Source organism: Haliotis asinina, chromosome 10, assembly GCF_037392515.1.
Source record: "Haliotis asinina isolate JCU_RB_2024 chromosome 10, JCU_Hal_asi_v2, whole genome shotgun sequence".
Lineage (NCBI taxonomy): Eukaryota > Metazoa > Mollusca > Gastropoda > Lepetellida > Haliotidae > Haliotis > Haliotis asinina.
In genome coordinates, this window is record NC_090289.1 from 33,212,883 (window position 1) to 33,226,129 (window position 13,247).

At 37.3% G+C, this 13,247-nt stretch overlaps 1 protein-coding gene across 8 annotated transcripts in view; it reads left to right on the plus strand.

The window, feature by feature from the left end:
* Positions 1-13,247, plus strand: part of LOC137297943 (PTB domain-containing engulfment adapter protein 1-like) — a 78,828-nt gene that overhangs the window by 23,012 nt on the left and 42,569 nt on the right. The window contains exon 1 of one of the 8 annotated variants that reach the window (XM_067829941.1): positions 7,216-7,332. The exons of 6 other annotated variants lie outside the window; for them this stretch is intronic. In XM_067829941.1, the coding sequence (XP_067686042.1) occupies positions 7,316-7,332 (17 nt within the window). In that variant the 5' untranslated portion in view covers positions 7,216-7,315. Of the gene's footprint in view, positions 1-7,215; positions 7,333-13,247 lie in introns of those variants that run through there. One more of the 8 variants, XM_067829938.1, reaches the window with a different exon arrangement.

A 13,247-nucleotide genomic window follows, 5' to 3' on the forward strand; every position in this document is an offset into this window, starting at 1 on the left:
CGTGTGAGTTTAGATATTTTTGTTGTGTACCAGTCTGTTGGGTGATGTTCGTTAATGTTCCAGCTAAGTGAGTTATGCTCTAGTTACATTTTTATTTTGGCTTAGGATAAATGTATCAACATGGAAGGTTCATGAACCACTTCGATTCCAATAAACAACCTGCAGTTGTTATGAAACAGTGAAGACACGTGGATTGAAAAGAAAGTACATATAACAAGTGTACTTCAGAATTTTGCTAACTCGTTGGGCTAGCTGTGCCTGAAAGTTACTAGCCCATAAAATAGTTCACCCGCCTGAAATTTGAATCTAGAAACAAAGCATAATATTATATTTACAAAATCAGCTCTTTATTAGCCAGTCAGGGTGGTGTCTGTGGAGATTTTTAGGCCCAACTGGATTTTCACTACCCATGGACTAGCAGACCTTTGGCTGTTTCGCACGCTACAATTACAACCCACAATAATTTTGTGTGTTTCATGTTTCATGGACTAAAGGAGGGATGTGTTTTTCCTACTTTGACCTGATGTGAATGGTTGCTCATTCTGTTAACCACTGTTTTTGTCTAGTCAGAAGACTGCATCTTACTCAACCATCACAATGGGCACATTAATTCTGTAATGATAAATATATATAATTATGTCAAGAGTACCCAAGATGTACTTCTCTGTAAGACATGATAAGTATTACCCAAGGTTTATGACGTAATAAAGCTACTTGTTGCCATCAATCAGTGCTTTGTGGATATAATCAGGTGACATCACAGTAACTGAACACGAACTAAGTAGGTCAGTAGCCATGCAGTGCTATTACATTGAATCATTCTTGGAATTTACATGTTAGTGTAAGAAAAGTGTTTATATGATAATAGATGGGGGTTTCAAGCAGTTAAGGCAATCACTTGTCATAGTAATGACCACTGACCTATTTCACAAAGCTCTTGTGAGCCAAGATCTCATAACATTTGTTGTAGCATTCTTGCCTCCTATACTAAAACACTGACTTTCAAGTGTTAAGGTGCTATGACAAATTTGTGAAACATGGCCCTTAGGGTACTATTAGCACATGAGTAGAGTGTTTGAAGCCTGTTTCTGGTTTTGCCTGATAAGCAGCCTTATCCATGAAATCAAGTGGAATAGAAAACATAGGGTACCATGGAGATTTATTCTTGACTTGGCTAAAAGGAAATCATTCAATGGAACATGCATAAAATTTCCAATGAACAAAACATAACATAATGCAGAGTGTGCGTGAGTTTAATATCGTGTCACATTGGCTGTTTTTCATTTTTGTTTATTTGTTTAGATTGTAGCACCACACTCAGTACATTCTTAGGTATATCCCAGTGGCCTGTAATAGACATGGGCTTGACGGTCTAGTGATTAACATCATGAGCATCAATCAATGCAACTGGGATATGACTCCAATAATGTGTCAAGCATGTCAGTGATCCAAACTCTGTGAGAACATGGATTGTTGGAGACCAATTATTTTCCCAGATTGTCACGAATTTGACAGGTTTTTCAGATATATAGTCATGTGTTTAGTTTAATGTCGCTTTTAGCGATATTCCAGTGATATCATGGTGGGGGACACCAGAAATTGGCTTCATTCATTGTAACCATGTGGGGAATCGAACCAGGGAATTGGCAAACACTTTAAGTACAAGGCTGACCAAACACCCCTCTGTCTATAGAGATATTCTATAAGCATTGTATAAGAACAGGAATGCGTGTAATTCGTGACCATCATGTCACGTGCCAGTCACAGGTGATCTAGGTATTACCCATCAGGCTGCGTCAATCAACGGACCATGTCTCCATGTCGAGGATGTAGCTCACGGCAGCGCTGACATGTTCCTGGATAGCAGTTGGATTATTTATGTTGTATCTGTAGATTGTGCTGTTGTTCTCTCATCATGAAATAACTTTTTGACCTACTTTGTTAAACCTGATGATTGATACTTGTCAGATAAGTTTAAAAAAAAAATGTTTGAAAAGAAAGTACGATTAACTGAAGCAGAGGAATTGTAAAGCTTTGTACAAATGTAGCATGATTACACAGGAAGAGGAAATTTATTGATGTTAACAATACACATTTCAAGTGTCCCCCTCGATGATATTGCTGCAAAGTTGCTAAAAGAAGTGTTAAACCATACTTCCTTGCTTCCTCCCTAGTGGCCTTGTGGTTTAAGTATACAATGTGTAAATCTTCTCTTCTACTCACTCACTCACTCACTCACTCACTCACTCACTCACCCACCCACTCACTAATATGAGGAACACACAGTTTTTGGATTATATTCTTAACTGCTGCAGGCGTAAAAATATATTCTGAAGCATTTGTTCTTCATATTACATCATGAGATGACAATGAGGGAGGACAGCATGTTGTGAGTTATATAAGTCTGTCTCACAGTCCCTGTACCACATTATTTTGCCTAATGCTACTCCGTCTCTACAATGCTGAAGCTCTAAATGAAGCGAGTCTAAGTTCCCTCAGGTGCAATTTCCCATCTGACTGGGGCTCCTTTTTGATTTGAAAGGGTCTGTTTGTTACTATGAAAGTTACACATATTCAGAATTAAACAGTAGTCAAGGGAGGGATGCATGCACATTTTGATTAACAGACTGGTTCATCACAGTGGAATTTATACTACGATGTACACTGTCAGCTCCACCCATGCATAATCCTGTGGCTTGCAGGTCTTACTGAAAGTCAGTCCGTAATCAATAACACTGGGAAGTCAGATTAGTTCATCCGATTAGAAGTTAAATTGAATATCCTCTGATCTGTACGATCAACCCCACCTATAATGGGATTTATCATGACAGTTAACCCACTGTATACTTTCTGGCAAAGAAATGTGTATTTTGTATTGTAAGATCATGTGAATTTCAATATGGAAAATTCGAGTTGTGTATATTCCAACATAATCAATGTTAGAATTTTATAATTTAATTGTACCTACATGCATTTATTTGATATTGATACAACTTGTGGATAGTTTTATAAATAATACTAGAGATACATGCTGATGTCAGTAAATTGATATTTTCAAGGAGAGGCTATTGTAGGAGAGTCACTATCAGACAATCATAATCATTGTGCTGGATTATTAGAAATTAGACAGGGAATGTATCCTGCTCACAAGGCAAAGGAAACCATTTCACAAGGCTTTTGTAGCGTCATGACTGTTGTAAGTCTGTGTTGAAGTTCTGATCACTTTAATGCAATAATTGCTTGTGAAATGGCTGCCCTGGGGCCCGTTTCACAAAACACTCGTAAGCCTAAGATCTCAGAAGTTTTCTCGTAGCCATTGTACCTCATATATTGAAACACAGGAGCTATGGATGCTACGAAAAGTTATGAGATCTTTTGTGATTCCATTGGTAATCTGTCATAGCATAACTGATAATCTATACCAGTATGAAAGAACCGGACCTTAACTTCTTTTGTGTAGAATAGACAGTTTGATTAGATATGCCCACAGCACATAAAGGGTCACAATATTGCTCTTAATTATCTGACTGTAAGAAGAGGCTCAAAGCTTGCTGCTGTAGCCTCAAGCTTGTGATGAGTTGTCTGTGTGCAGCTGTGAGCTGATCAGAGATCCCATGTCACTGGTAGAGATTGTGAGTATTCTCGTTTCTTTGTCTACAAGGTTTAAGTAGCTTCACTGTGATATTTATCTTTGATTATGAGTTCAAGAATTCTTGTTGTTCTTTCTGATGAATATCTCGACAGATTTATTTGTGGAATTTGATGATTACATCACTGGAATTCCATCCAACCATTTTCTGTGTAACATGGAGCCCTTGTATTTGACTGGCATTCAGAAATAGTTCTCATGAAAGAGTAAGAAGGTTTTCAGAAATGTCTCCTTCGTCGTGTTAAAGTCAGTAAGCTTGTATTTACACCACTTCTAGCAATATTCCAGCAGTGTCACAGCACGAACACCACAAATGGACTTCACACATTACGAGTGAGTGCTCTAACCACTAGGCTACCCCTCCATGCATGGTCATATTGAAATCAGTCTCCCACTTAGTACCTTCATAGTTGCCCACCATTGCAGAATGGCAATCTGTGGGAATTAACTTAGTGAGAATTTCATTTTCTAGGGTTAGGGTTGGATTTGATGCTTTCTGAAAATATGATCCAACCCCTGGTTTGATGATTTGTGTTTTAGAAGGGTGTCTAATAGAGTAACTACGGTATGTGTTATGTATATTTGAAATACCTATTATGTTTACCAAATACATAGATTTGCATTAAAGCTGAAATGAATCCCTAGTGTTATTAAAACTCTGAGAAATGATATGTTATACATTACCCTTCATTTGGCATCAGTTAGCACTATATCATAAATGTTTGACATTTTCGGGACACATAATCAACAAACTTGTCGTCTGTATTTTTTTATGATCAATTTTGACTTGACTGTTTTCAAAGCAGGAATTTGCTAAGTTAAAAAGCCATTTTGTACAACAAATTAATGCAGTGTGTGTTTGGATGTAATTAAGAATACGTTTACACATTTATTTTTAGAAAACAGGATCCAAGGATGTCTTGTCACTTCCGGTAGCCAGTTGTCCATGTCCAATGAATGGCAATGGGTTGTTTTGATTCCATGCCTCTAGCAGGAATCTTAGAATGGTCTGGGTTTGATTCCCAGAGTTGCCCTCATAGAGTTTTCAGGGGCTCCTGTCACAAAGCAACCTTTCTTAAGGTCAACCTTAACTCCCATTCTTTAACATTGTATTAAGGTTACCTTAGTGATTTGTAATCATCTTAGTGCTTTGTGAAAGGAGGCACCAGTCTGTACCATTTACATGGGTTTCATTGAGTGAGTGAGTGAGTTTAGTCTTATGCTGCTTTTAGCAATATTCACAGCGGCGGACACCCGAAATAGGCTACACACATTATACTCATGTGGTGAGTCAAATCCGGGTCTTTGGTGTGATGAGTGAACACTTTAACCACGAGGCCACCCAACCTCCCACACATCCTAAGGTTTGTCCACAGTGTGTCAACTTTCCTGTCACATTTAGCAGACATGGATGACTTAGCCAGAATGCTGTTCAAAGCTCATTCACTCATTCATGATATTGGAGGTCAGTCCTGCTCTTTCATTTGACTTATTCTCATAATGTCAATCACTGGATTATCTGGTACAGACTTGTAGATATACAGGTTGCATGAATATCCTCAGTACAGCATGAAACGAAAACCAAAATTGCAAAGTTTACTCAAAAGCTGAGATTCTTGAGAGGCATGTAGAAGTTGGTGAATGTGTGTGGATGGCAACTTCTTTATTGTATAACATGACATTTCTGGGCTACTTCTTGCCCCTTCTTCAGGTGAAAAACCTACTCAAAAACTACAGATGTGTTATGTTTTGGTGTTTGTTTCATACCAGGTTGTTGTGGGAATGATTGTCCAAAGAGGGAGGAGGGGGGTGGTTGTGTGTAAGAATAGGGCTTGGGGTTGGGGTGGACTGGCGTAGTGGTTAAAGTGTTCACTCATCACGCCAATGACCCGAGTTTGATTCTCCACATAGGTATAGTATGTGAACCCTCATTACTGGTGTCCCCCTCAGTGATATTGCTAGAATTTGCTAAAAGCAGAACTCACATTTCTCATTAAGTGAAAACACAGTCATGATAAATCACTCAACATTTACCTGTTTCCCTTTATGAAGGGAGCATTATGTAAAATTAAGACATTTCAAACTTAGCTGTCATCACCACTATGATAAAATGTTGGGTTGTCGTGATCCTTCAAGACAGTCACTGTGCAACTTGTCTACATATCTGTATCTTAGATTCACAAGTGAATAACCATGACAACAGGCCTTTGCCCCAGGGGTAATGCGTTCAGGTTGTACAAGTACAGTCTCATCAATTACTGATGGCGAGACAGGACATTGCTGTGCTTGAATGTATTTGCCGGAAAACTGATAAAAGTTTGCTTGGCTTTGAAAGCATTTCAAATAAGTGTAGTTTACTCTTTGTTTGGTTCCTTGTCTTGCAAAGTCAAAGACTCAATACTTAAAATTGAGAAATTGCCTTTACTAAATTTTGAAAGATTAACAAATAAGGTCAAGAGAGGTTTTATTATTTTTGAGATGTTGAAATGTATTATTGAGAGGATTATATTTTATATGACAGTATGTCAGTTTGAGATTAGTCACAAACTGTTCTGCCCTGTTTAGATTGTTAGTTTAAATATTGGCAAATTTTGAAAAGAATTGCTTTAAATAGAAACAAACTGTGTTTTGTTGCAGTGCAACTTATAGCATAATTTAACATATGTATGTGTTATGGAGCTATGTCTGAGTTACATATGGGAGTGTGTTTAATAAATAAAAGACGTTTATATCCATTAACCCTTTGACTCATGTTCAACACATCTTTATGCCCTTCAAAGAACTGGGTGTATTTGTCATGTGTTGGACTAAAATAGTTCAGCCCCAAAATACTATATATATAAAAACTTCTAGATACAGGTATTGACAAACTAGTGATTGACCTCATGAACAGTGTCCATTGCTGTTGGCGTAACAATGGCACACAGTCAGCTAAGTCATAAACCAGACCATCCAAAACATGTACGGTAATCATCAGCTTGACAAATATTGGTCACTACTGCCCGTAATAAACATTGTGTTTTGTCTCACTGTAGGGAAGAGCACTGAGTTCACAGCTTGATGAACACATAACTTGATTTCAAATAGTAAATATTACTAATAGTAGTTTAATAGCATTGTTAACATATGACAATTTAGTGATTGTTTAGTAAACTATCTTCAGTAACGTTAGACTAATGATTTTAAGTAATGTACAGTATTAATTAAATTCTTTCCGATTATTTTGAACAAAATCAGCCCAACAATATTACTATTCCTTGTTAGTATTTTGTATACAAATATAAAATATTTAAAACCAACAAATCGTGTCATCAATAAGATGAATTTGTTATAATAAAATAGGTCATCATGTAAACTTTCAAAGTCAGCTGTAATTTAAGAGTTTATCAGTAAGTAGATTCAGGGAATATGGTAATAGGCCACACAATAGCGTATTGAATAATACAACCATCCAAGGTTCATGACCCTTTGTTGTGCTGCAGACAGTGGAAGTGTTAATTAGTCATAGATACATCAACACTGACCTGCTCCTCCGCCACTTGACGAAAAGTCTGGGTACATAGTTTATACTTCCTATGGTGACTGACTGCTCGCTGATTTCTGCTCCCGGCGATCTCGTTCAGATCATTTGGAATACTTTGGATAGTTAGTATATATGATTTCAAGATGGCGAAGATATTCAGGTAATTAATGGTTTTATTTGTGTGGATTGTTCAATTTTAGTTGTAGTAAAGCGGAAAATATTGCTTACCTTCGGTTTCCTTAAACAGGTTGATATATGCAGATGATGCATTGAAAACTTTGTTGTGGAAGTCTGAGATTTGATGTGAGGAAGAAATTGTTACTGTTCGTGTTGTGAGTTAATATTTTGTTTGTTTAACTATTCATTGTTCAACTATCAGGATGAATTTGTATTGGTACATAAGTTGTGACTGCCTGACTGGACATATTTTCCAAATTTTGAATGTTGTTTTATTTTGGAAATGAAATATTAATTCAATTTGATATTTTAGTTATTCAATTTGTTTTTCATATCTATCATTCTAACAATGTAAAAGGAACTTTATTCAAGCAAATGTATGACCTGCTTAGAGGAAGAGGGCTTTTAAAAAAGGGAAGTAACTCTGGCTACTCTTTAAAATTCTGATCTTTTACATAAAGTCTTATTGTGTGAAAGATTTGTTCATACAGACATGATGATTTATATTTATGTTCTGAATAAATGTTTTGATAATGTTATATATACAGTAAGAACATGACAAGAAGATATATTGGGCAAGGGAAAAATTTGTGAAAAGTTTTAATCGTATCTGAGTCATATTTCAGATCTACAGCACAGACAATTAACTTAATGATTTATAAATGCACTGTATATTTTATGTTTGTTGATTTCTTTTTGTCTGTCTATGTATGCTCTTGACATACTTAGAGTGTAGACTGTGACATACATTCAGAACTGACTGTGAAAGAGACAACCAAAGACTGAACTGTTTTGTATAGGTAAATAGCCTATATAGCATGACCTTTACATCTAGCATACAGACTTACATACATCGCTGTATGTATTATGAGGCTAGCTGTACATTTTGTTAGATAAGAGTCCCTTAAGACATATCATTGTGGTCAGGCCTAACATTGAACTGTGGCTTTTATAGTTCCTTGATAGGTGTTTGCAGATACTTGATGAATGAGTTCACCTTTCAACATGTTTATCTTTCTCGTGTAATGAAAAGTTATGTTTGTTTTGTCAAGAAAATGAAACCATCTCCTAAAGAATTTGTGTTCAGGTTTTCCTTACATTCAAAGGGTTGAGTTGATATGGCTTATAAGATATTCATAATGTCTGGTAAATTTTGTAAATATGATATAACACTGTTCAGCTGTTACTTTGCAAATTCCTGCTTTGAAAACAGTTGAAAATGATCATAACAACATACAGACGACAAGTTTGTTGATTATTCATTTCTGAAATGTCAAACATTTATGATATAGTGCTAACTGATACCGATTGAAGGGTAATGCATAACGTATCATATCTCAGAGTTTTCATAACTCTAGGGATTCATTTCAGCTTTAATGCAAATCTATATATTTGGTAAACATGATAGGTATTTCAAATATACATAACACATACCGTAGTTCCTCTATTAGACACCCTTCTTAAAAACAAATCATCAAACCAGGGGTTGGATCATATTTTCAGAAAGCATCAAACCCAACCCTAACCCTAGAAAATGAAATTGTCACTAAGTTAATTCCCACAGATTGCCATTCTGCAATGGAGGGCGACTATGAAGGAGATACTATGTAGGAGACTGATTTTATGTAAATTCTGTGAATCGTCTAAATCCTAGTCGATTTTAAAACCACAGAAACATTTCAACTGAAATTTGATTTTCCTGTTGCATCTCTGAGTTCAGGATATTTCTTTTTAATTACTCCAACTTCAACTCAGTATTGCCACACATTTTGGTTTTGTTGTCTTTCCAAATATTTACCAGTTCATTTTTATCACACACGTATTCGCCACACAGATTGGTTGATATTTAATGTAGTTTCTTTTTTCACCTTGTTTTGTGGATCTGTAGTCTGTCAGACAGCTTTTGAAAAATAAGGAAGTCGTTTCACTATATTATACTATTTTTCCTATGAACGTTATTTCTCTGTAAACTGTATTAATTTCAGAGTCTAATTGTTAGTCTGTAGACATTGGTGCCTACTTAATAGGTTCTTTGGTCTGTGAAATCACAGAAATTTGTTTAGGCTTGTAAGGATGGAGTTCAAGTTAGTGATGCATAGTCCAACATGGACAATAGAACGCAACAAAGTAGAGTGCTTCAAGGGGTCATTCATCGCTCCAAGCAGAGTGTGTGATTAATATTGTCCTGACATATGAAAGCCTGCTGAATGTGCTTTGTGACATGACCTATATGTTAAATAACATGATGATGTCATAGAGCACTGTTGACTGATTGTTTTTGTCTGTCTTCCCCAGAAAATTTTACAAGTGGAATCAAGTGTATCAGCTCTTGCTCTCAAAATGAAAATTGTTCTGAGCTGGATTTAAATTAAATCATATTAAATTTTAAGTGCAAAATATAAAATAAATTAAATCAGATTTACAGCTTCAAATGAGATAACTTCATTTCTGTGACTGTATGTGAGTTTGTGATTGTTTGCATGATTTCATATCCTGATCTAGTGGAAGGCGATATGACTTTGAACTTAGGCAGCTCAGTTACCTCCCTTACGTGCATGCAAATTCCTACACTTCCACACAACATCCCCAGGTATCACAATGTTTCTATAGGTTTGTTCAGGATGATCATTAAGTAGTCGTGCATGTAGTAACAGAATGTTGCTTTTACACCCTCTACTACCCATGAAGATTTGTGTTGGAACTGGCAACCCATGCTAAGTCACCGGATTGGGTAATCAGGTTTGTTAGCTTGATTGACTCATGTCATCATATCCTAATCATGTAGATTGATGTTCCAAAGATAGCTGGAATATTGCTGAGTGTGGCATTATTAAACAGCAAACCAACAACCAACCAACCAACATTCCCTAAAAGTAGACTTGGAGTGAACCATTTTCCTCCCCTGATGGTCTGTTACTTGTCGTGTTGTGTGTGAATGAGCTGAACCCTTTGTTTTTCTATATAGGTATACATGGAAAATAGGAAACTGGATTTAAAGTGCAATCACAAGAGGTATCGCAACAAACTCAATCTTGATATATTGCAATACAGTTTATTTGCCAGTATGCAACCCTGTTAAATAGAGGGGCGATGGGGTGGGCATTTGCTCGTCATGCAGAGGACTTGGGTTCAATTCCCACATGGGTTCAATGTGTGAAACCCAAATCTGTTGTACCCCTGTGATATTGATGGAATATTGCTAAAAGTGGCATAATACTGAACTCACTCGGTCACCCTAGTAAATATAGTATGAATGCTAGTAAAATTGGCATCAAGTGATATTTGGGACTAACACTAACCACTGGGTTGAAAGTCTGACAAATGGATGGAGACTAAGTACATATCATTTGTATTGACTCAATAAGGCCAGTACAGCTTGAATTTCCCTCATCCAACTAGCCTTGGATCCCACCAAACCCTTCCTTAATCTTACTTCACATGAGGTACACCTGAGCATACCTTTGACAGAGAGTTGTGTGGTCATAATCACATGTAGGCACGGCTGGCTTAAGAGATTGATAATAGAAAATATTGTTGATAGAATAAATCATTAATAATTAGGACCTTTCATAATTTATGGCAAGGAGGTGATGATGATTTTAAGGGGGGGGTTACCCATTTTGTTCTGGGGAGGTAGGGGACACATATGTACTTAGAGGGACAACAGTTGTGTACAGTTCTAAAATTCATCACTGCAAAAGCTTAAGAAGCAAGTGTACAGGTTCTGAATCATCAAGCTCTCTAATTGGTTCCTTTTTTATTTAAATGGAGTAATTCATCCTTTGAAAATTCTGTGTTTGTGGTGACGGAGCGTTGGTCTCCTTCAAGGTCACCTCCACAGTCCTGTATCATTTACAGCATACTTTGCGTACACATTAATGCTACAATCTACTTAAGTACCCCAGGCTGTTGTTGACAGTCCTTGTTGAATAGACACTGGGGTTGCTTATTTGGAGCACATTTTGTAACTTCCAAATGTCAGTGGAAAAAAATGTACTTTGGCTGAAATTTTCTACAGCAGTGTAATTATCACTTGCTTATAATGCTCAGGCTTATCAAATTTAAGATGACCACTGGTTGGTTGGTGAGCGCTGAACAGTATGCAGCTATGTAGCGGCGGTCTGTGATATAGCAGTCATACTGTAAAATGTACACAACACCTATTTTCATGTGACACCAATACAGTAATTTCATAGAAAACACATTCTCTATAACTTAGATCTAAGTGTACTCTGATATTATATAACCCCTTTCCTACAGCTGGTATATGCAACACACATACTACAAATGTACAGATGTGCTCCCATGTAGTAGTATACTGTAACTTTCAAATAATATGTCACACTTGACTTGTAAATTTGGGCCCACTTTCATAAAGCATCGACTCTTTTCCCATGGGTGATCACAGCTCCCATACTTTAACATAGGCTTAGGATCATTGGAGTGCTAACATCAAGTGGATCCTGTTTGGCTGCTTGCACCTTGTAGGGGTGATGATGTAGCCGAGTGGTTAAAGTGTACAGTGTTTATACTGAAGTGCCGGGTTTAATTACATATTGGTACTATGCGTGAAGCCTGTTTCTGGTGTCACCTACTGTGACATTGATGAAGTATTGCTAAAACTGGCGAAAACCATACTCACTCACATTCCACAACCACTGTATAACACACTGACATATTTATGAAACTTTTGAAGATCACCTTAGCCTGCTCCTGATGACTGGTTTGTTATATAAGTGATGACCTGTAATAGTCCAACAATGGTATTGATTAGTTTATTTGAAGGCTATGGTTCTCAACCAGTTCTGAAGGCTTAAATTTTGCTCCAGTCAGGAACTGAACAAAGCTGGCACACTTGGAAACATAGTCTCATTATATATTAGATATTATATATGAAATACTGAATTCATTGATATATATTTTTGTCTCATCTAAGCAGACCTAGCAACAAGCTCACATGACTAGTGAAAGAAGGTCTATACTAGCTTTCAAGACTAGTCTTAACAGAGTTTGGTTTCTTAGGTTGCGTGAATTTAATCCGGTACCTTTTCCCTTTAAATCAGCATCTCTCCAGACTCCTGCCTCAGTGATGAGGGAAAGGCTTTATCTTATTTGCCTGGCTATTACACACAATGAAATATAGCTGAAGAGCAAACATGTGGTTGATTTGCTTTCATTATTTGAACATCTGACTACTTAATGTGAAGTTATCTGAGGGGGATTCCTTAGGATTGGTCAGCTACTCTTGCTGGTTGAAAAAGATGGCTTGACAGGTGGGAAGGTGAGACTCAAAGACTTGGTTGATTATGCATCACCTTAACCTGACAGTGTTGATCTCTGCTGATGTCATTGTATCCTGACAGTGTGGATCTCTTCTGGCATTGTAACCTGACAGTGTGGATCTCTGCTGGCAACATCGTAACCTGACAGTGTGGATCTCTTCTAGCATTGTATCCTGACAGTGTGGATCTCTTCTGGCATCATCATATCCCGACAGTGTGGATCTCTTCTAGTGTCATCGTAACCTGACAATATGGATCTCTGCTGGCAACATTGTAACCTGACAGTGTGGATCTCTTCTAGCATTGTATCCTGACAGTGTGGATCTCTGCTGACGTCATCGTATCCTGACAGTGTGGATCTCTTCTAGCATTGTATCCTGACAGTGTGGATCTCTTCTGGCGTCATCATATCCTGACAGTGTGGATCTCTTCTAGTGTCATCGTAACCTGACAATATGGATCTCTGCTGGCAACATTGTAACCTGACAGTGTGGATCTCTTCTGGCATTGTATCCTGATCTCTTCTGGCGTCATCGTATCCTGACAGTGTGGATCTCTGCTGACGTCATCGTATCCTGACAGTGTGGATCTCTTCTGGCGTCATCGTATCCTGACA